This window comes from Dinoponera quadriceps, unplaced genomic scaffold (genome assembly GCF_001313825.1).
Source record: "Dinoponera quadriceps isolate SergipeBrazil2010 unplaced genomic scaffold, ASM131382v1 scaffold386, whole genome shotgun sequence".
Lineage (NCBI taxonomy): Eukaryota > Metazoa > Arthropoda > Insecta > Hymenoptera > Formicidae > Dinoponera > Dinoponera quadriceps.
The window spans coordinates 496,317-520,745 of NW_014554505.1; the positions used below are offsets into that span (position 1 = coordinate 496,317).

At 50.7% G+C, this 24,429-nt stretch overlaps 1 protein-coding gene across 5 annotated transcripts in view; it reads right to left on the reverse strand.

Moving 5' to 3' along the window:
* Nucleotides 1-24,429, reverse strand: part of LOC106751606 (MKL/myocardin-like protein 2) — a 275,296-nt gene that overhangs the window by 201,523 nt on the left and 49,344 nt on the right. The window contains exons 1-2 of one of the 5 annotated variants that reach the window (XM_014632549.1): nt 11,448-11,804; nt 10,391-10,774 (exon numbers count right to left, since the gene is read on the reverse strand). The exons of 1 other annotated variant lie outside the window; for it this stretch is intronic. In XM_014632549.1, the coding sequence (XP_014488035.1) occupies nt 10,391-10,430 (40 nt within the window). In that variant the 5' untranslated portion in view covers nt 10,431-10,774; nt 11,448-11,804. Of the gene's footprint in view, nt 1-10,390; nt 11,805-24,429 lie in introns of those variants that run through there. 3 more of the 5 variants (XM_014632548.1, XM_014632547.1, XM_014632546.1) reach the window with 3 other exon arrangements.

Consider the following 24,429-nt stretch of genomic DNA (forward strand, 5'->3'; position numbering starts at 1 on the left):
ATTCGGTGCAAGCGTACGGTGCGTCGCCGCCAGGTTTACCGCACGACGGAAATCTAGAGGGAATCCAGAGCAAATCGACGAATTGTCGTAGGGTAGTGCGAGGGAGTGCGCACCTGCCACCGCGGACAGGAATATACACCGCCTGGTCGCCTCATTTTCTAGGAGCACGCGACGCTACGGCTCGATAAATTTGTTTATTTCGCGGCGCCTGAGTCCAGCGATTCGCCAGAGCGGCGCGCGTGCGACGGCGCATCTCGCACGCGCCCCGCTCTCATTCGCCTTCGCTAGAACAGCATTTGACACTTTTACCTCGGGTTATAATAAGTAACGCGCGGTCAGACAAGCGTGTCGCGCACAAAACGCGCCTAACGTTGAAGAGCGTGTTAAGGACAAGACAGCGGAAGAATTATGGCGAACGCCTAGGCAAATGTGGGTGACGTCCAGCTTAGCGCGTCGCCGCTTCTACGAGAGTTATGTAAATGCGTTCGCAAAATATGTCTTTATCTAATGAACGTTTACAACCCATCTCGCGTCACGCGAGATGACACGATCGCGGGCGCACGGCGTATACAAAGTGCTCGAGGCGCTCACATTCGTCTTCAGATGTGCACACGCACGCGTTTCAATAAAACTCGTCGTCGGTTGCAAAATTAGCCGCGAGGATGATTCGAAATTCAACACTCGATTTTTTTTTTTTTCAAGAACCACCTCGCATCCCTGGTATGATTTCTTTTGGTCGGAAGGTGCCCAAGTCGAAATTTTAAATTCTACATTGAGTCTTCAAGTGGAAAAACGGCAATAACTTCCCATTTGTGGCATCAAAGGATCACGATAAGAATCCTTTGAAGATTTAATATAGGATTAGCATATAGAATTGAAAATAGAATTAATATAGAATTAAACTAGACCTAACATAGGAAAAATTCTCTAAAATTTCTCGGCTCGGGTGATTTCTCGAGCGCGAAGTCGATTGGTCGGTCGGTCGGAAGGAAGGAAATATCATGACACCGCGTGCACGCGTTTTGCGTCTTCTAATTATCGGCATCCGGGAGATTCGCGCGTGTATGTGATTCCTCCCGGTTATTTATAGGCCCCCGGTATCCTCCGACGCGATGATTATACGTTTCCGCACCTATCCGCCGACTTGGTGCTAGCCGGCTTCTAATCCGCTCAAAAATATCTGAAAATCTTCGTCGCGTCGACGAATTGGCCGTCTCCGTCGAGATGGCGAACAACTCTCGCCGTGTCGACCAACTCAACTGAGAAACGCGCCCGGAAGGCAGCCAATTTCTCTCTACAGTTTGCCCGTCGAGCGGCCACACAATGACGCTAACAGGAAGTAGATAATGGGAAAGCTCTTCGGCGCAGATCCATGCCAAGTTGCCCGCGAAATCTGTCTGTTATCTAACGGACATTCAATTAATCGGTAACGCGATTCCGTGAGAGAAAGAAAAAGAGAGAGAGAGAGAGAGGAGGGCAGGGGGAGGGAAGGAAGAGAAACATCGGCGTTAACGATTGGAAATCGCGAAATTCGCGACGTTCGGGAGAGTGCGTCAACCCCCGACGAGCGATCACATAGATATCGAGGGGGTCAGTTCATTGGCACTCGATAGCTCTCAATGGCAATGACGTCGATCCACCCGATAGAATTACCTGTCAAGATCGTAAGGTTATTCAATCAACTTTCTGGCACGCCGCGACCGCGACGGGGCCAATTCACTACGTGATCTATCATATTCTTGAGTGGCAGGTGTGGTCAGAAAGAGAGAAAAAAAGAGGGGGGCGATTCGTTCCTCGAACACTTCGTTATCGGACCCTTTTATGCGCGTGTTTTCAAACGGGAACGCCTGAGAATAATATCCACCACGATCTTCCGGGGTGCTCTTCAGGAACAGTTGCGCCGAGCGAAGATATCGCGAAGTCTCGGCTCGAAAGGAAACGAAAGAATATTCACGCGATCGCTCGTGCTTCGTAAGGCACCGATTATCATCTTCGTCGTTAGCCCGCTAGTTCTGAGCCGTTAAAATCCAAGAAAGCTGGAGAGCAACGCGGCGGCCGTTTCTCCAAAATGGCTCGTGAAAAAGGAAGCAGAGAAGGTGGGTATTTCGTTTGGGTACCATCCAGGTCATCCTCCGGACGACGTGCCGCGGACGGGAGCGGAGAAGCGACGGCGAGGAAGAGGCGGAGGAGGAGGAGGACGAGGAGAAGAAGAAGACAGTGAAAGTTCTTAGCGGACAGAGACGGTTGACAGAGGCAACAGAGTTAAAGAGGCTGGACTGATCTCACGTTGGGCTCATTAAGGGCTACAACAGCCGCGTCGCTTCCTAGACTCCTCGCCAAGTCCACGCCAGGCGTCGTCATATCTCGTCGCATCGTCGTTTTTCATCGCGGATTCCGTTGTTCCATTCGCGGACTCTCCGAGGCGTTATTAGCTGTATATAGGGTGTTTCGCCGTCAAAATGGTGCCAGGGAGCCTTCTAATCCTCGTCGCGCTATTTACAGTCGAGACGCGTCGAAATAACGTCGGGCGCGAAATTAACGTGGCGCGCCCTCGCGAGAGATAGAGAGAGAGAGAGAGAGAGTAATATTTCTTGTCGCCTTAGCGCGCGATAACCGCGCGATACAAAGTGGCCGTTCGAGCCGCGGCCGGAGAATGCGAATCGAATGACGAAATCCCGTTGTTTATCGGTCGATTTTAACCGGTCCCGAAATAATCGATCGCTCTCGGACGCGACACGGTCGCGAATCAAGAATGTCTCCGTCCGATTTACGGACGAAGGAACCTTTGCAACAATGCGAATTGGCGCGACCAGCCGGTCGTGTGGTCGCTGCATATCTTCGCTCCTCTCTCTCGGCTGCTGCAAAAGGCACTCGTCCCGTTCTAAGTATAGCGAGTGATCTACGACGATAGGATAACAGCGATGTCTAGCCCGACCGACCGACCGACAAACCGACGGATCGGCCGGCCGTCCGGTCGACGCTCCTTGCGCGCAATTTGCAAAGCGTCGCGCCGCCGAAAAATCGCTGGCAGTCTCGATTAACGCGAGACGACAATGTAATAAAGACGATCGGACGAGACGCGTTCGGCAGCGCGCCGCGAAGCGACCGCTGAATCAACACGCAGGTTACGTTCCAACGATGCAAATTGGACGGGAACAGCCGGGCGTCGCCGCCGGTGGTCGCGTGTAATAGCGATCTAATTTCGTGTGCCATCCAGCTCACTGACTCACTTGGCACGTATTCCCGCGAGCGCGTATTCTTTCCTGCGCGTCGCATCGCGTCGCGCGCTTTCATTTCGCGGAAAATACTAGCGATCGCCGGACGCGTCGCGAAGGCCGCGAGAGAGAAACTCTCCCGCGCGATCTCGTCGCATGCGAGCCGGAGGAAATGATCGGTGTGACTCTCCTCGACGAGCGACGAAACGGAGAAAGAAAGAGAGTACGATAGAGTAGAGAGAGAGAGAGAGAGAGATATGATGAAGCGATATTTATTTCAGCGTTTCGGAATATAAGTCCCCTAAAATGTTATTTTTAAAGAAAATTACAATATATTCAAAATAGACAAAAATACAGTAATGCACATAGATAAATTTTGGTTAGATAATAATAATAGATATACAATATTAGAAATGCGACTAATTATAGTAACGCTCATTGACTAAATTTGACTAAATTGAATGGCATTTTCAAGTCCTGAGCCCAAATTTAAAGGCTTATCGCGAGAGCTTATCAGATCGTTCTAGATTCCATTTGTTAAGTCGACCCGGTGCAACGGCTCGGGATCGTCGCACAAAGATATATATCCATTAGCTCCCGACGTCGAGACGTCGCCGACGGCGAAGGTCGTCGGCGATTTGAGGAAGAAGCCGCGAGATGGGATAGGAAAAGAGGCGCGACGTCGCGTTCTCGTCGGTTCAGTGGTATCGTAAATGAAACAGAGACCTCGGAGACGAGGCGGGTGTGCAGCGCCGGTGATCCGTTTATTTTTACAGCAATGCCAGGGTGAATGCTCCGCGGAATGTTTAGCTTCGGCACATCGGGTGCGCGCGTATACACGAGAGCTCGCGCGCCCGCACGAGGCCGTCTCTCTCTCTCTCTCTCTTTCTCTCTCGCGTGTACATGCATATCTATATACCACGGCCACACCGCCGAATTTCACCGGCGTGCGTAATAAACGCGATGATTCACGTCGCGCGATACCGCGCCACGGGCAGAGAACGCGCGCTAACCGAATCGAACCGTGCCGAGTCGCGGAAAGCGAAGCCCCCGCCAGCACTGTTCGCCTCTTGCTTCTTATTTCGCGTTCCGGTTTCCTGTCGAGATCCGAGTGGTTTACTTGAAAATGTAAGCTTCAGCCCGCGAGCCGAGACACCAGTGGAAAGTTGCGGATATTATCCGAGTAGCGGAACAATTTCGTAAACGCGTTACTTGAAAGGAAATTATTAAACGTGTCGGAGAATCACGAAAAGCGAAACCTCTATATTCCATTTTTACCTCAATTCTCATTTCACGGCGGTTACCTATTGAGGTCGGGGTGGTTCGTTCGAAAATCAGTTCAGCCCGTGAGTGACGCGAATCGTCACCTGAATATCGCGGAATAGTCGCGAATTTTTCATGCAACGGTTTCTTTTCGCGCGCATATCGACAAGAATACAGGATAATTAGAAAAGTATAAGGAAAAAGCTGGAGATAAAAAATTCTATACTATATATACCGAAGTGTGTGCGAAGGGAAGAGAGAGAGAGAGAGAGAGAGAGATCGACTGGATTCGGGGTTGTCGGTCCATTAGCGATGTTTTGCGCGAGCAAAGTGCGTGCGCGCACAGCTGTTACGGCGTAAACCACGCTTATATCTGCCAAGAGCAACAGGAGAACGCGCGTGTGCAGCCGAGGAAAAGGCGGAAAAGACTACGGGGAAAGGAAGAGGACGGATATATCGCGAGTCCGCGAGATCGATACTCCATCGGGATCTATCAATGACAACGCCGGACTTAATTATATCGAGGCCAAGTCCTGAACGACTATAACCTCCGTCGTGAGACAGCGTGAACTTGTGCATCCGCACTCGTCGAAACGGAGGAAATTTTAATGCGGAGACAAAAATGCACATTCCGTCGAAGCAACGACTATTAATATCGAGAGCCCGGTGAGGCTCGGCGTTTGCGAATAATGTTTCTGCCAAGGTGGAATAGCGCTTTGAATTAAGGATCAAATTTATTATAGCAATAACAAAACGTTACGCGAACGACAACTAGAAATATACGCGACGTTCCACCGCGGAGAATTATTAAGCAGACAGGCTAGAGCCAAGCTGCGAATACCATTTAATATTCGCGCATAGTTACTCGGTCGCCCGATTTTACGGTATTATTTTCGTGCCGGTAGCGGCCGTTCCAATCTGCATTTCGTAAACACTTGTATCAGGCTTATCCCCGTTCCGCCTACCGGCGCTTTCCGGATCGCTCCGGCTTCCAGCTAATTCGAACGAGGAAAACACGCCGGCTCGACGCGACGTCAAGAATAAATGACAACGTTCGTATTCCGCGCGCGTTAAAAGAAGCGTCTCGCGCGCGTCACCGTAATGCGTCGAGAACGCAATTTCGCGCGATCCTGCCGGTGTATTTTGACGCGGTTAATAACGCGTCGAACGAGCCCGAAAGTTCGCGAACGTCACGGGCGGTGGAACGCAGTCCGCGGCGGGAGGATGCACGTAATCGCGACGACGTAACACGTAAGCCTGTAACCGCGCGTGGGCGCTCGCGTAAGACTTCCACTCGAAGACGACGTCGTCGTCGTTAGTGTGGCGGACGCATAACACTCACGACTCGAACGTCGTGTGCGAGAAATAATCCATAGGTGTGAGGGTGCCGCGCTTTGGAGTCCGGCCAGGAAACGGCAAGGGGATGGGATATAAGAGGGGGAAACCGCCCACGCTTCGCGCATACCGTACCGATAAATAATCGAAAGAGTCGTCCAGAATCGCAAGCTGCCAAATTCTCATCCGCGACTGAGCGGCAATACAGTCGCGAATCCTGCGAAGGTCGCGCTGGACGTTCGACTTGATTCACTCATCGGGGAGACCAACTCTCAGAATAGAAATATAACTAGTCGACCTGAATCAAAAGCTGGTAACTGGCTGGTACAGGCTAGGTTAAATTTCTTAGATTACTACCGTTCGTTATTGGCTGATTACTCGTTAAAATGTAGAACTGGTTTCGTGATCTAGCCATTGTCTAGTCATTGCATATCAAATATGATACGGTAAATAGCACTGTTTATCTTGAATCTAAAATGTATAATCTAGCTACTATATACGCATCGCTAGCGTATTAAATATGAAATAACAAATGAAAATTGAGTGTTCGTTATTTCGAGAAAAATTTTTTTAAAGCAGAAATGAGCGTTACATTACTGCGTGCCAACTAGTTATGATTTTCTGTCTCATAAATAATTTCTTTTGTTTCACCATCAGCTGGCTTCTTTATCTAGCCATTATCGTAGCGACTAGTGAGCGCGTTACATTATTGGCTAGCGATGTTAGAAACAAATTTACTACCTCGTTGGCTAGACACCCGCTAGGTTCAATTTCTACTAAGGTGTCTGACGAACGACCACCTCGCTCACAGTGTCTTCTTACTTGATACGTAAGAAAAAAATGCGAGGGAAAAGTTGGGGCGACGGTAACGACGACGACTGGACAAAAATGACGTACGACCCACCTGTTGGCGCACGTTCACGTTCTCACCCTCGCCTAGGCCCGCCTAAATTTACAACGTTTACACAGTAAACCCAGTCGCTCGAAAGAGTTGCTCTTTAAAAGCCATTTAATTTACGCATGCTGAGCGTGGGCGACCACGCCGGTTGTCCCGAAATTCTCAGACCTATTCCCATAATATTTGTACGCGGCATTCTTTCCACGCCTCGCTATTGACTGCTGCGCGCGCGCGCGCGCGACCAGAGAACGGTTTTCAGAGGAAACGATTAATCACATCTGTTGCGATCACGCATTCGAACGCATGCACGAACGCACGATCGCGCTTCTCGCTCGGGCATTTCGCTCGCGCCCGAACCGAATGAATCTGTGCCCCGACCTATTGTCAAGACCGGCCGGATATCCAACGTAGTCAGGCTTAAATTTAACCCGTGTTTTCCATCGACAGCTGTTCGGCTCTATGTTTATGAGCCATTCGCGTACCTACGAATCACTTTTATGCCGTCGTCGTCGCCGTCGTCATCGTCGTTGCGAAATGGAGCCCGCCGAAGTCGTCCAAAAATCTCGGACCATATACCACGCGGGGAGATGCTCTCTTTCTCTCTCTCTCTCTTCTGTGCGTCCCCTGTCTTTCCCAGAGCACTAGAGACGCGAATGAATAATCGTCGCGAAGTTACGGGTATACAGCAAGCGAAATAACGTGCGTTTACGCAACGAAGCGAAGCTGTAAAACCGTATAGCTGGAAGCCGCCGGCCGTAAATCGAAAAAAGCAGCGCGAACGATTACGAGCCGCGCGAAACACGTTCCCGTGAGGAAGATAAATTTAGATCGAGATTTATCGATCGTCTCCACTCGGCGAACGATCCTCCCTGCGGTCATACGATTGTCAACGCCCACGCGCGCCGACGATTTTATACTTATTGACCGCGGACTCGGTGATCATCGCGTGAAAAGAAGTATAGAAATAAGCTTCGCGTTATGTAACGCTTCGCGATCAAACGACGTGAAAATAAAAAAGAGAAGGAGAAGAAAAGGAGACGAAAAAGAGAAAAGGAAGACGAAGGAGAAGTTTGCGAGAAAGAGAGAGAGAGAGAGAGAGAAACGGAGGGAGAATAAAACTTCGTTGTTCTCCTCGTCTCGCGCGGTTATCGTTTCTCTCGAAAATACGAGAGAGAAGCTGGATGCAAATGGACGATATATTACTCGCGTACGCGATGAGACAAAACTCAAGCACGCAACCTTCAACTTTTTCAAGCGAGATCGCATCATCGTTTCTATATATTCGCGCAGAGGCCCGGCTCTCGTTTGCTTTATACTCATGGGATACTGACGTAAGACTTTCGACGTGCATTCCGCGAACGAAAGTTAAATAAATCCATGGAAACCCCCGCGCGCGTTTCAGGATGCCGAGATTGTCGCGAGGTTGCACAACGTGCATACGCGAGAAATTCCTTCCCGAATTTACTTCCAATTTCCGGAATCAAATATTCAATCTGTGAATCGGATCGGAATGTTCGATTTCACGCGCGACCAAGATTTGTGTTCCGTTTGATCTCCGAAATCTAACGAGGCAGGCGGCTCGAAGAATGCTTGAAGGCGCGGACGCGTTCATTAAGAACGCGCTACCCGGTGAAAGAAGAACGAAAAGGAATTTCCGCTTTTTCAAACACCACGCATCATCGTGGCGGGCTAAAAAGCTTTCTGACTCAGGTTCGATCCCGTCGGATTCACTTCGCGTAAAATCCGATGTATAATTAGCACGTCGTAGCGCCCACGGAAATACGCGCGCCGACTTCATTTGTCATCCGCGAGGAGGAGGTTTGTCTTCGTAGGAAACGGCGTCCGCGTGTTGTCGCTCCCTGCCGGCTGCAGGGGAACGACGACCACGCGAGAACGGAAGAATGCATAGAGAATTTCCGCCACTTCGGCACTTACCGAGCCAGAATCTGGCTCTGTACTTCACGACGACGAAGGTGTTTACAAAGGCACCGACTGATGCGGCAGTAAAGAAAGCGAACGTCCGGCATGAAATTGTTGAACAAAGTAAAGTAGGTCAATACTGGGAACCGGAGTGATCGTTAGCACACTTGCACGGACGCGGTGTGTTTACAAGAGGGATTTAATCGCGAAAGAAATTCAAATAAACCCGCGTCCGCTACCGAGAGATCCTGCTTCTGAATACGATTTTTAAAATAGCCGCTGCTCCTTCCTCCGAACTCCTAGACGACCGACCCTCTTTCGTCGGTCCCGAGTCGAAATTTTTAATTCTACATTAAGACCAGGTCTTTCATTTTCTGGTTAACTTGTGGCTCAGGCATAACCTGATGATAATGTAAAAATTGTTTATTTATTCAATAGTTAGTATCGTTCAATTTTAACCACTACAAAGCCATGAATTTAATGATTAAGCGTGAATAGAAAAACACAATTTTCGTATTATTATCAGTCTAATTATTATTCATTATTGAATCTAAACCGCAAGTTAATCAGAAAACAGAAAAGCAAGCCTGAATATTCAAGTGAAGAAAACGGCAATAGCATTTGTAACATCAAGAAAGTATAACAGAAAAGCTTTGAAGACTTAATGTAGAACTAAACTAGACTTAACGCGGGTCTAAAATTTCGTCTCGGAGTGAATCTCGCGGGATATTTCGTCGACTAGGCGTCGCAGGTCGCGGATCGCGCGTAAATCGACGGCTGATCCGGCCGGATAACCGTCAACCGCACTTACAGATAAGAGGGTGAACAACCGTGGGTAAAAATACTATGGCGGAGCAGAGCGCGAGAGGTAAGGAGAGAAGAGGAAAGCAGCAAGACGGCCGGGCGAGAGGGTTGGAGAGAAAAAGCCCGAGGAGGAGAACGCGGCGGTGAGCGACGCGCGCGGAGAGGCGAGGGGAAGGGAGGAGGAGGTGTGCAGTTGGACGTGGTCGCCGGCCGATCCGGAATGCGCTTTGCGCATTCGTCTCGGTCTGCCTCAAGCCCCGGTCCAAATGTCCGGCCGCGGTCGTGGAATAAATGACCCACAAATAAAATAGTCTTATCCCAGTTAAGAAGCCGCGTGTTTCGCGAAAAGTCCCGCCGTGGCGGGCGACTTCGAAGTAAACTTCGGACGTGCGCGAAGTCGCCTCGTCGAGTTAGCCCGCTCATCGGGGCGAACGGCCCGCGAATGAATCGCCCCTCGTCCTAATTAATTCGTCGCTCCCGGAGAACTTCATTACGCTCCGGCGAGTTAAAACGAGAAAATCGATCCTGAGCGTGTCGGGACGCGTCATGCGATCGCGCGAGATCTCGCTTTCGATACACGACGACGTATCGGCACGCGACGTGACTCTTAATGACGGAGCCGCGTTCGGAGGCGAGTCAAGTAGCAGCACTCGTTACTCGCGCCTACATTCGGCAGGTAACTCGCCGCACACTCGTCTCACCTCCGTCGTGGAGTTGGCGCGCGGACCCAGCGGGACCGGACGGATCGTCCGTCTCTCGTTGCTCGGATACTCCGCGACGATGAGGGGGGTTAATGGGAAATCTGAAACGGCGCACACACAGTCGGCTGGGACTCGCAAGGCTCTTTATTAGTCAACAGCAGATGTTAGTCGTAGCCATTGGTGCGTGTGTTAAGGGGCCGGTCACACAGCGAGGAGGAGCGCAACACACACACACACTCGTCGACGTGGCGTACCGTCACAGTGTTTACAGCGCTTTGCCCTCGGCTCAGGCATTCTGCGGTGACCTCGTGATCTCACCGATATCCCATCGTCGGTTTATGCACTTCGCACAGAGACACGCACGTGTGCGCACATTCACATGCACCCACTCCCCTCTGCCTCCCTCTCCCGCCCTCGTTCTCTGCACTTTTCGCGAGCGCCGCGACGGCGCGCCGTGTCAATGTGCTACACCCCCTAGTCAGACCCCCGAAATCGTCTCGACGCCCAGCCCCCCGGCCACTCTGTCACTCGCACCGTCCGCGTGGCTCATCGAGCGTGTGGGACCGTGGATCCCGAGGGTTCTCGCTCAAGATCGCCTCATCGTCCATCGAGCGCTCTCTCAGCCGAGGAACGTGGAGCTACGAATCGGAAAGAAACACGGAATAGTTTCGCGCGTTCGAATTTCCGGATAGATTCGCGTCGTGCGCGAGTCCGGCTCTCTCTCTCTCTCTCTTTTTCTCTGTTAATAATTTATTTCAGCTCCGCTCAGACACCAAACGAGAGAGAGAGAGAGAGAGAGAGAGAGAGTGCGATATGTGAAACTTCGCGCGTAGCTTGAGCGAGCAACGTCCGATTAGGAATGGCGCACCGATGGCGCGCGCTCTCTCTCCGTGCGAACATTTATATGTACAATCATCCGGAAACAGTCGGCCGCAGTTTTCGCGGTCTGGAGATTACAGGGAATGCAGCTTCGTCTATCTGTCTATCGGTCTCTGTCTGGGAATGATACGTTGCGCTTCGCGAGATAAGGCACGCACGCACTCGCGGCTCTCGCGACGAGCTTCAGAGATCAACCCTCCGACTCGTCATCTCGCTTCGGGTCACCTCGCACTTTCTCTCCTCTTTCACATCGTCCCGCTGTTCCTGTCCACGCGTCTCGATCTCCCGGCGCGCGATCGCCGTGACGTCCGGCGATCAGAGAGCCGGCATGACGATTGCTCGAGTCGCGAGGTCCCGGAATTACGAGATTCGCGCGGACGACCGTCCCCTTCGGTCCCTTCAACGCGGGCGGCTCGGAACTTGCGGAACTACCGGCGAGGGGGTGCGCCAGGATGCACCTCCGGCGACGACAGCGTCGTGACGTAACGAGCGATTCCTTCCTTCTTGCCGATTCCGACGTAGACGGTGATCACACGAGCTGCATGGATCGCGTCGACGAGCTTGCACGAGCTACGATCTTTCGCGGCGCTCGGCAATCCTGACTCATTTCCGTGGGCCGGGTGTATCGATAGCCGCTGCGTCTGGGGAGTCGCGCGCGCGTACGGGGATCGTGGCGAGATCGACGTAGGCGAGGGTAGTGTCGCGGGTGTGTTCACATCGCGAGGTGGAGGGCGTCTAAGTCGCCGTAACGCCTCGCAGCCATGTCACACGCGCACTGACGGACGCCCGACGCCGACGCCGACGCTGACGCCGGGACGCTGCCTTCGGCCGGACTCGGTCCACCATCTCGGAAAGCGTCGGGACGCCTGCCTGGCGCCGTGCCAAACGTGCGACCAGGCTGGCTCGATCGATCCTCGCTAGAAGGCGTTAACGCCGCCTTACGAAACCTCGCGCCTTGCTTATGAGATCGCAAACAATCCCCGACGACGACACCGTCGCCGAAAAATCACTGGCGACCGATATGAACAGCCACCATTGATATTTGCTGTATATACATACATACTCCATAATACGCAAATAATATCTCGTATATACACTAACGTATATATTTCATATGTACGAGATGGAATTTTCATACATTTCCTTGCAAGCTCGACAATGTACTTGATATAAGCTGACGGTCTATTTCCAGTGCATAATTATATGTACGATGCTACAGACAAACGCGTCTGTATTTCGATATACGATTGCAAAATACATAGAGTAAGATCTAGAAGAATTCTTGACAGAGAGAGAGAGAGAGATGACGGTCCTCTATTCTCGACGGGCTTATCCGATGGAGCGGTCATCGTACGAGCGCGACGGCACGGAAAAGGAGCAACGCGTAAACGGAGCAACGATCTAACGATCTTTTCTAGGAGCAAGCTGATCCGGTCGATCGTCAGCGACGAGACGAGCCCCCTTCTCTCTCGCGGAGTACCACGCGGTGTCACGACGACGCGACGTTCGTACGTATGGAAACGAGCACGGCCAATGATTTACGGACGACAATGACGTTCGCGGTAATAACCGTGCCAAAAGTACCGGCCAGTCGCGCGGGACTTTCCTCGAAACTCGGTTCACGACGATTAGACGAACACTCGTTAAAGTCCCGCCGTATAACACGCGCGTCAGTCAATGCGGCTCGTTGAATTCGACGGACTCGCGGCGAAAGCACCACGACCACGGACGGCGAGGTAGGCGAAGACAAAGGGGAGAGCAAGGTGTTACACGACGGTGGCGAGTGGGCGTCCGTCTCTCGGTTTATCTTGCCGGCGGGAGTGACGTCACCGGGCCGATATAAAGGAGACTCTAAAAGCGAACAGATGGCCTTTATAGTTGACCATAGACCGTGCCGCTGTTCGCCTATAACGGCACGGAATCGCGAAAAACACCTCCCGCCGCTATTACCACGCTCGGTTTGCGTTCTTAACGTCGCGGGGAATAAGAAGAAGAATCCGCAAGAGCGACGATGGCCAAACCTGCTGCAGCCGCGACCACCTTCGTCCGCGCCGTGACCGGCGCGGACTTACGTAATCCGCTCGCGAACGATCGCGTTTAGGCCTCCGCATATCCGTCGCTCTTACGACGAACATCGTCGATTACGATAAGCAAATGCGATAATCGTTGTATCCGATCGTCAGTTGACCGACTGGATTTTTTGCGCGCGCCCCTGCGCTTCGTGCGCGAGAATTGGAAAAAAAGGAAAGAGAGAGAGAGAAGAGTAAGACGAGGGATCCCTTCGCAATACGAGCGGTGTAAAGCTCGGGGAAACGTACACGGTGCGTATATACCTCCGATTGGAGCCCCAGCAAAGGGACTGCATTTATATCGGGCTTAATTCCCCGTTTGCAATCGCGAATATTGTGTACATCGTACGTCAGCGTCAAGAGGCGCGGTTAAGTGCGATCGTTAAAAAGGGTATCTCGTAACTGAGGCGAGCAGCGACTTTTTCCAGCATTATTTCTTACGACCGGCGGACAGTTTAAATGAAAAGACGGCGGGAGGGACATAGGGGGAGGGGGCGAGAGACGTCGAGACGGGGAAAAAGAAACGGAACCGAGGGAGAGGAGAGGAAGTTTTATCGCGCGGCCAACAAATAAACGAGCGTGCGCCACGGCGTGGAGAACAGGGAGGAAAAAGAGACCGCGAGAAAGTAACGAAAGTACATTTTATTGAGTTCTGGGTGGCTGTGTTGCAGGCGCAAGAACGTACCTTACAAGTTAATAAATTCCGAAGTTTCCCTCGCGAGCAACGGCCCGCCGGCTCGCCCGCCTCCTCCTCTCCGCCGCCGCCGCCTTTTATTCCGCGTTACAGGCGCGCTACACACGCGCTACAGAGGTTTCACGTTAACGCGAAATAACGCGTCGACGCTCTTTTATTAAATCGCGGCTCGCTGGCGCGGCCAGCTCGCGAATTAATAAACGCCCAGCCGTACGGCGTAAATCAGGCCGGGCGAAGTGTCGCCGCGAGTTACGACCTAATGCGTCGTAAAGGTGATGGCGTCGGCCGTATCACACAAAGCGCCTGAGAAAAATGCGATTCGCAACTGCGCGAGCGAACATTTCGCGGGATCGCGACGATGACGCCGTCGATGGCATTTCCGAGTACACCAGGCCGAGTACTTTTTGGTCCTTCGTTGCGAACGTTCGAAGAGGCTCTCTCTCTCTCTCTCGAGGCTTCACGCGAGAAAGGGAGGAAAATAACTCTTTATATCACGAACGCGACCATATCTCACGGGTCAACGGCGATTACGTCGACGTGGTCGCTTTTCGAAGAGGCGCACGACACACACACGGCGGCTCGAATCTTCGCGCAAGGACAACGGGCGCGCTCAGGCGCACGCTTAAGGTAACCGGTGCAAGAAGCATTGCCTAACGGTTGCTACCAAACGGCCTAGAACGGCCTTCGGTGGCTGCGAGTACGCAACGGCTGACCAACCGAGGCGCAGAAGGCGGTTACTACTTGAGCCGTCGTCGGTTACCGTGTCGCGCTTCGTTAAGCGCGTCTCTCGTTCTCTCTCCCTATCCGTCTCTCTCTCGTCGAGAGAGGAGGAGCGAGGGAGCGAGGCGCGGACAAAGCTACCGATCAAGCGTAATAACCGCCGGCGAGAAGCGACTAACGAAAGGCGATTAATTAGGCGCGCCACGTGAAACTTATCTGTAAGTCTCTCTTTTTTCTCCCTTATTTTCTTTCTCTCTCGAAACTCTACCAGCTCTGCAGAAATTTGCTTCCTAAAATACTTCAAGATTAGTTATTTCTCTCACATTTCTTCATCTTGACTATTGCTGCACAGTTCTTTTTATATTACCGCAGAACAAAAGCAATGCGTGCACTACAATCTAGCTTATTATCGAACTATAAGAACGCAGCAGTCAGACTCAGCTTCATAGTATTAGAAGAGATTGTTATATCACTCCTTATTATCAGGAGTTACACCGGCTGAAAAATTTCTCTCTCTCTCTCTCTCTCTCTCTCTTGGTCGGAGCGAGAGCAAGTCGCAGACGTTTCTCGCGCTAAGCAGAGTGAATTTCGCGGGTGAATCGGAAGCTACCTGCCATCCTTCTCGCCATTGGTCCTGCTCTCGGCCGAGCAGCAGGACCAAAGAGCCTTAACCTAATTAAGGAAGACAACCCGGGCGTAAATCACGCCCGGGAGAAAGCGATGACGAGAGATAAAGATACGAGGAGAGGTGTGAGTGAGCGAGCGAGCGAGCAAGCGCGCAGCAACGTGGATTTATTTTTCACCTTTTCTTGTATTTCTTCGCGCGCTCGTTCCCTTTCCTCTTCTGTTCTTTTCTTTTTCTTACACGATCACGCGCCATGCCTTTGTACGTCGTGTATCTTCGCGGTATGCCGGGGACGCGCTTTCGAAGGAGGTAAAGTCCGGTTCACGACAGGCGCACGAAAGAGAGAGAGAGAGAGAGAGAGAGAGAGAGAGAAAATCCTAATTAAATTCGTAGGAATACGCGAGAGAGGCCGACCAGGTAGACAAATAGATAGAGATCTATTCCGTTTTGGGAGTGAATCTACCGGGAATACCAAAGGTGTCGCGTAACCGTCGCGTCTCAATCGATAATCGCCATAATTAACGATTAAATATCATCTAACGATCAATCAATTGATTAATAACACGATACGTTAATTATGGCTGTAGATAGACGCATTCGCGCGATACGAATGTATCTCACTCCCGGTGCAGATACATGTTTTCAAAATCCCGGCTCGTCCACTTTATTTATAGGCGCAGGAGTTGCGCAAAAGACCGCGCGAATCTCTTAATTTTTTCGAGCCGCGGCGGCAGCCCGCGCTCGTCACTTCCGAACGCGATCATCCTTCTTCCGCGAGGGGCTTCGTTTTCTTTCTTAAGCGATTAATAAATTCTCCGGCCTCTGGGCCTCTGCCCTCGCCGGTGCCACTCGCGAAAGAGAGAGAGTTCACTCCGGGGCTCGCGAGGATTAATGTGCCGCGGGGATTTATGTGCGCGATGTCGAGTGCAACTAGGTCATAATAGCGCTCATTAAACCTACGTAGGCTCACCTCCACGCGCGTGCCTTCGCCCTTTCGAAAGCACGCACACACGTGCGGGTACGAAATGCGGCGCGTTTTCTTCGCGACGGCGCATGTGGGACGGCAGCGACGACGACGACGAGCGCCGCGGACCAAAAAGAAAGGGTTGAAGGCGTAAGAAAATACGACAGGGTCGTAGATAGCGGGAGGGGTTGAGAGTTGCGAGGAAAAAGGACGAGGTGTGGGAGGGGAGACGAAGCGAAAGAAACGCGGAGGCACGCGCGGACAAAAATACGACGAATCGCAGGAAACGGTGAATCAAACGGACAGCAACCGCCCGTACGGAGGGTGTTTTCGTAACGATCGCGACTCATCCCCTCACCCGGTCGCTGTTAAATCCACGCGTCGCGAATCGCTAGCGCGGCTCGCCGAGCGAGTTTTTTTTTTTCTGAACGGCTTGATGTATATGTTCCGGGATAAAAGATAAAAACGCAATCCAAAACGTACGGTTCCTTATTTAGACTTATATTTCGGCAGATGATTATCCCGATTTCCGCGCGACGGGCGCGTTTTACCACGGAAATTTCAACTTCGCCAATTTGGACGAATGATATACGGGCGGCGATTCCGCCACGATATCGTTATCTACCAGCGCTTATCTAAACGCGCAGCGCTGTTTATGGCGTTGTATTTTCAAACTTACATTTTCTCGCACGATACGAGCTATCGGAGATCTAAAATATTTCTGTTACGAAATTTAATTATCCGGCGTCGCGGAAACAGAGAGCATCAACAAGATAATTATTCCGTTCAATTCTGGTTAATATTTACGCGGTTGGTAATTGACGTTACTTTCGGTGTCACAAACAGAGATAGAGCTTGTTCTCGTCTGCGTAGAACGTCGGAATCTTGTGAGCTCCCACCGAAATTATACCGGTTTCGACGGTCGATCGGAATTCTCGGGCGGCTCTTGGCGATCTATCGCAGTGATAGCGGGAGATGAAATTACATAGTCGTCATACGCGTTATCGGCCGCGGCCGTCAAAATCTATACGACGAATGGACCACGTGGATGTTACGAAAGGCGTGCGCGGGGGCGTGAGAAAGGAGCGTGTGAAAGTGCGACAAGATATACCTCCGATATCTCGCGGCCAGGTCGGCACTAATTTTATTTGGTGGAGGGACACGCGTCTTTCCTGTAATTATGAGGACGTCAGTCAATCGCCGCGAGATACACGTCGAACGCTCGATAACATCTTGATTCGCCGCCGATGGAACGGTTTCGACGCGCGTATATCCGAATAAAACGATGAACAGAACGACCCACAATTTGTCTCGTAGTTTGTTTTCGGTAATTTCGACTTTTAGCAAATTTTCAATTCTACTTTTATCTCTAATTTTTAGTTCTAACTTTTCATCACCTTACGCTTACGATATTGCGTCGCGTTATCGTCGTTGAAAATCGAATTGCTTCTTTCAAGGCACGCTATTAACCATCGAATAAGGTTTATGCAGTCAAACGTATGTCGGGTCTGAGCGGTAGAAGCATTTTACAGTTTTTCCAATTATTTCACTATTTATTATTTTTCGATATTAAGCACTTTTTATTCTTACAGTAAGTTATAAAATATTTGATATTAAATAAGTCATATCGCAAAATATGTGAAGTGAAATATAACGTTCCACGTTAACAAGCACGTACGCAAAATCATTAGAATGTGGATTCGGTCGAATCCATCTCAATCTTGTTAATCGAGGGTTGATAGAATAGAAACCCAACATAACCGTGAAACCTAACTGAGAAACAAAAAACGCGAAACTTAAAAAAACAAAAGCTAAAAAATGCGAAACCTAAAAAACGCGAAACCTAAAAAATGCCAAACCTAAAAAACGCGAAACCTAAAAAAAAAAGACGCAAAACCTAAACGCGAAACCTAGCCGCGAAAACCTATGCGCGCAACCTGTGCGCAGAAATGGATACTGCTGGGCAAATGGGAACGTTCGACAAGGATATCTTCGATTGAGATTTTTGAATCTAGAATCGAGTCGGAAAGACATCGTGTTTCGCGATGAATCGCATTGTTGATTATAGAACACGAGAAGAAGGTGCTATACACCTTCGGTAGCCAGATATACTTGTACCGGGTAGGTCGGGCCAAAAGTCCGAAATAAAGCGGCAGCCAGACGTCGCCGTGGCAATATAATGCTGAGATTAATTTCCCACGAGCCGCCCTCTCGAATGCAAGAGGTCTATTATCCACGCGCGACATCACGTCAACGACCGAACGTACGTCGCGTTATGAGGATTCCGACTCGCTGGCCTGCGAAATTCCCCCGACTGGCTGTCGTAATCACGACATTGCAGGACGGAGTTGCTGAACGGTGCTAGCGCGGCACAAATTATAAAGTAACGCTCGATTTATTTATAGATTGTGACTTTAGATATATTGATTGTAAAATTAAGAAACTAATGCTCCGGAATTTTGAACAATTTCGATAGCACACAGCGCTGCCTTCTTGCAAACTATTTTCTTTTCTAACGTATATCGTTCCACGAAGTGCAAAACTACTGTCATCTATTCGCACAAGCCACCGGGGCTCTCGGCAGAAATTTTAATTTGTGCGAATTCTGCTGCATCTCGCACCACACCACTTCGCTTTCTTTGATTAATATAAATTTCGTCTTGTCTATAGTCTTGAACCCTACAGGATTTTCATTCCCCCTTCCACAGACGCAACACAGAGGCGCGATCGCGAGTCGGAACGATCGAAATCGCCGTAGGATTTCGGCGCGACATGTCGCGATTTTTGACACCGACCACCGGGTAGGGTCGCCGCGATGTGATACGCTCCAATTTTCCGCGGTGCATCGTTCGCAGCGCGAATTCCGGGTCGGTGTCGGCGCGGATTTACGATCGCTGCCGGATTTAGAGGCGCGCCCCGGCCGCAAAACTAATTGCGGCAAAACGATCCGTCCCCGGTGCGCGACGGGAACGCGAAACGGCGACGCGAGGATGAGAGCGGGCGGAAAAAAGGGCGCGGTGAAAAAGGCGGCACGGAGAGGCGACGATAAAAACGGAGTAAAGCGGGAGAGAGCGTCGCGACTGGCGGAGAGAGGCGGATTTCGCCACGCGAGCGCATCGGCGCGCGCTTCTTCTTTCCGCTTCTCTCGGGAACGGTGTGTGCTTAAGCACCGGCGGTTATTACAAGAGACAGACAGTTGCCCGGGTGGACAAAGTGGTGCCATAATTCAGGAAGGATTCATGAGTAACGTTCGCGCGTCAGCCTCGCGACGTTCCCTCGTGAGGCTCCCTCACGCGTATGTGCCGCGCTTGCGTCTTGCAACCCTTTTAATGATGCCACGCTTGTAGAACGCGCGCTTCTCTTAATCGACCGTTCTTTACTTCCTCCTCATGAACGGCGCGCGAACTCAAGGCGGCGGCCAAGAAATTGTCGGAGCGACGAGATTAATACGTCGCACTCGTGCATTTCGACGATCGCGCAATACACAACGGACGACGCGCGCGCTCTTAGGCGACTTATCGGCAGCATCGGAAATTAAGTAATTTTCGCCCCGATGCGCGGTATAATTCACGCTCACGGGGAACGCGCCGTGCCGCAGCAGCGGTCGTAAATAATCGCAGCCTCGTAAAGGATAATCACGAATTGCGTCATTACAAATGGTCGAGTCGAGTTGTGCATTACCAGAAGCAGCTCCTACGTCGCAGACACCGGTGCCGGATTTAAGAGCTATCGAGTCGCTCCGAAGTAGCGGCCTCGCAAATTAATCGCCGCGAAAGAGCCGAGGTAGGAGGAAGACGAAGAGGACGAGGAGGAGGAGGAGGAGAGCGAAAAAGGAACACGAAGAAACAACGAGAAGAAGCGAAGAAGCGAACGAGAGAGAGAGAGAGAGAGAGACGGGGAGACGCCTGCAGGAGACGAGGATGCGTTTCATTGAGCCGACCGAAGCGAAGCGAAGAGAGCGAGGTGAGATGAAGCGGGTGGACGTATCGGAGTTATTTTTGGACCGACCCAGATATTGCCGACGTATTTTCTTGGACGACGCTTTAAGCTGTTTCGGGTAATTAGCGAATCGAGTCGCGGCCACGAGTACTCAACGCCTTATTGTCCTCGAGGTGCTCGAGGCCTCGTTTGCTTTTGATCTGGTGACCGCGGCGCGGCTCGGCCCGGCGTGGCGTGGTGTGACGTAATGCCGCAGCATCCACTATGCCGCGCGCGAATATACTCCTCGCTTCTCTCGACATCACTCCACCCGACATCCACGGGACGCTAACGGACGCTATATTCGTTATTGTAATGAGATGAGGGACGATGACTGGCCACGCTATCTGCGACCGCACGTACGAGCGATTGAACGGCATAATCGCGTACTAAATCGTGGCCGAGAGGAGGTACTTGGGCGCGCGTTATCTCTTTTTCGTGACAATATTGCGCGAGAAGCTGGGAGATATCTCTGTAAGATAACGATAAATATATACACGTGAAAAAATTAATCTTACATCAATGATATTTTCATGTATAAACAAGAATATTATAATCTCCTTGGAAGATTTTTAGTCCTAATTTGAAGTACCTTGTATTGATGAAGTATTACTTGCATCCAATTGAAGATTAAAAATCTCCTAAGAATATTATAATATTCTTGCTCATATATGGAGATGTTTTAATGCCATATTAAATATTAATATTATCGTTATTAACATTATTCTCTATGGGGAGTAAAATGTCTTTGTAAAATGTTTCACAATCGGAATATGTCGTGTGTCTTAATTAACACAAATATATCACAAATAAAATATCTCGCAGCGATGTTTCTCTCTTCGGAATGCTTCGTTAGAAAAAAAAAGGTGAGAAACTTTAAATAAAGCGCTACTGGCATTGCTCCAGATTTCTACAGATTTTCGCGGCCGATAGGAAAACAAGCGGATGATAATCGATAGGCTTACGCTTTCTGCGCGAACTCCCGCGAATCTACGGAAGCGAGTGCTCGTTATCTGCCTAATTTTTTAAACGCGCCTCGGAGTGCCGGAGCCAATTTATCGAAGGCGACGAAGCGTCGCGCGAGCGGGGTGGCACTTAAATTCGCAGCGGCGACGATAAATTCGTCGCTTGTAAGCGACACGTCGGGCCGTATGGCCGCGACCCAGCTGTTTTTAATATCTTCCTGGGGAATCTAACCGCCGCTAAGTGCACCGACTTATGGCACCGCTACGCAAGTCGACGGGAGTTCGACGAACTCCCCTAAACGAGCGATTCCGAAAGAAAGAGAGAGAGAGAGAGAGAGGGAGAGAAAGAACGAGGCGGAAAATCCGAGGACGCGACAAAAATTCGTTATATTACCTCGTCTTGCCTGTCAGAATGAAACGCTGATTCTCGCGTTTCCCATCAAGCGCGCATTCATATCTCGCTTTTACGGTTAATTGCAGTCGTCCGATTTCGTGCCCGTGATAAAGTTTGATTAGGGTCCCCGCGTGATACGCATAAAACAACACGGAATCAAATTACCGTATTTAGCGGTAAATACGGGGCGCAAATACGGAGAGCTTAATGCTTAATTCTATAAAAAATGCCCCGCCCGAGGCTACACACGCATCACGTACGCGCGAGTGCAGCAAGGTGAGCGCGAAATTACGTGTGCATGCTCCTCGCCCTCTCTCTCTCTCTCTCCTCGGCGTGTCGCGATTCGTGATCGCAGCTTGTGTGCGTGAGATTGCGTGGGCGGCCATGACTCACCGCGGCCAGAAATACTCTCGCCTTTCCGACATTCACAACAAACACGAACGTCATCGGTGTCTCCGCCCCTCAATTTTTCGCGGTTATTACCCGTGCGATGGCGTCATCGATTTTTGTGACACGCATCGATACGTCGACGGCCGTGCGCCCGGAGTAACGCGGGTCGCGAGATACGGTTTAGGGAGGCAACGACTCGCTCCGACGTCGGTATAATTCAACCGGTCACGGATCGGACGTCAACCTAGTTGCCTGCGACGCTGCCAAAAAAGCTCAGCGTCGCTTAAGACAATCACACAGAGAAAAAGTCTCTTAGTTACCAGAGCAAAAGCTCTTTTGTTGTTTAAAGATCTGTTAGATAAACAGGTCGGCCAGTTACGCACAGCTAATCATTTATCATCATTCGTTGTTTTAACAAACTATTACCAAGACAAGACCGAAAAGTGTTTGTTAGAGCAGCGAATTAAAAGTACAAATTATTTTCCTCACTACGGGATTATATGTTGTCCCATACCTACAAACGATTTGTTGCGGGTACCGGAATCTTGTTAAATTGACAAAAGTTTATCTCAGTGCAGACTGTCAATCGCTGGTCTACTTCCCAATATAAAATTTCACATTAGACGCACAGCTTCCTATCGTCTCTGACGCTTTTCGACGTGACATTTCTCAGATCACACCGAGCGTTTCACCACCACCACCAATCGCGAGAACGCCCGCAGGCCACGGGGCGCCATTGAGGGTAGGTAATAGTATCATGTTGCGTTAATGAGAACGCAACGCGCGAGAACCGATCGACGCAGAAACCGTACTATCGGCGGCCGATCGATACCGAAGGGCGCCATTAACGTCGTATTAACACGTCATTATCGCGGCCCGTAATACCCGTAATTTGTGCGCACGGCCGCGTCTATCACCGGGACGCGATTCGCATTCCGGATGCGTGGCTCTCTCATCCGGAGCAGATAATCTCTCTCTCTCTCTTTCTCTCTATCTGGCGCGAATAATCCGTGAGCGAGAGGGCACGCGATGACTCACGATTAAGTGGCAGCTCGCGAGTCCAATTACTCTCGCGAGGTCGCGACGTTCAACCCCGGAGTCGCCATAAAGCGACGACATTAATTCGCAAATAGCCGGCGGGCACCGCACCGTACCATCCTTAATCCGTATCGCTCTATTGTGCTCGCGGAGACGCGCTCGCGCGACTTACAAGGTGCTAATAGGCGATAAAACGACGGCGCGAGACGCGTGCCAATTCGATCGCACAATGGACCGCGCGGATATCTCATTATCGTCGTAATCGCGCATCGCACGGTGGAGAGTATCATTGTCATTGAAACGACAACGGCCGGGCGAATTACAGCTTACGTAGGACCCGCGGGCGATCCGCAATGCGTCGCGGCTCGATGATCCATCAACTCCTCCTCTCGAGACGCTAAAAGTTATTCGAGCGTAATAACGCGGAGATACGTGCCAATTAAAGAACGTGGTAAATAATAAAGACGTCATACTCGAGTGATTTCTCGTCGACTATTACGCGCGAATATCGCTAGAAGCGGATAATCCAAGCGTTATTAAATAAGAGACGGCTACACACTGCAAATCCTTTAGCTCTTCTTACACACTTCTTAAACGTGTCTTGCCATTTCAAATCACGTCATTTAACACGACTGAACGTTTTAAATGACGTAGGCTAAATCGGCAACACATGTAAAAATTGCTTCAGTCAAATGTGTCATTTCGAGATGTTTATGCGTGTATAAATAATATATTTGGATTTAGATAATATATTTCGAAGGAAGATTGAATGAATTTGGAAACACCCCGACATTTCCATATTTTCTCAATTCCAGCGGGCACGTTTCAAGGGGAGTTTCAAATATCTCGCGGGTATAAAGCGCGCGAAGGGTTAAGCCGTCTTCCAATCTTCCTTCCTTTCTACCCTTTTTCCCGAGGGAGATCCCCGATCGATTAGATCCGGCGAAGAAGAGAAGAGAAACGAATGCAGCGAGGCGCGTTCTCGTCGGCGGGCAAGACGTAAAATTAGCCTTTTGTCAATAAGCAACAGCGGAATCTTCCGCATGAACAACGAAGTACCATAGGCGAGATATGGAGATTACGTAAAAAGTATTTTTATCATTCTCTTCTCGCCCCTTCCCCCTCTCTTCTCTTCGCGCTTCTTTAACCGGCATTGTGCGCGTCTTCGCGCGAGGGCGGTGCCGCGACGGCACCGCGACGTTCCTCGCTTTCAAATAATTTAACAATGCGTCCGTTTCGTGAATTGCGTCACGCTTTTTATGCCGCCTGCGGGCGCGCGCGCGCGCGCGCGGCACCATAAAGCGCGTTTTTTATTCCCTTTCACGGCGCGCAACACCTGCGCACGGGATTAAATTATTCGTCAAGTATTCGCGGCCGATTATTATCTGTCGAGAGGGGAACCTGACCTCTCGCGGGCGCATTCAAAATGAGAGAGTCGGACGAAACTTTCGCGAAAGCTCGCGCATAATATAACCCGCAAGGGTGTCCTTTCGCGAGGAGGGATTCTCGTCCCGTATTAATTGCCAGGCGCATTAACGAAAGTCGCACGGCGCTGAGTCCCGTGGGGGGGGGGGGGG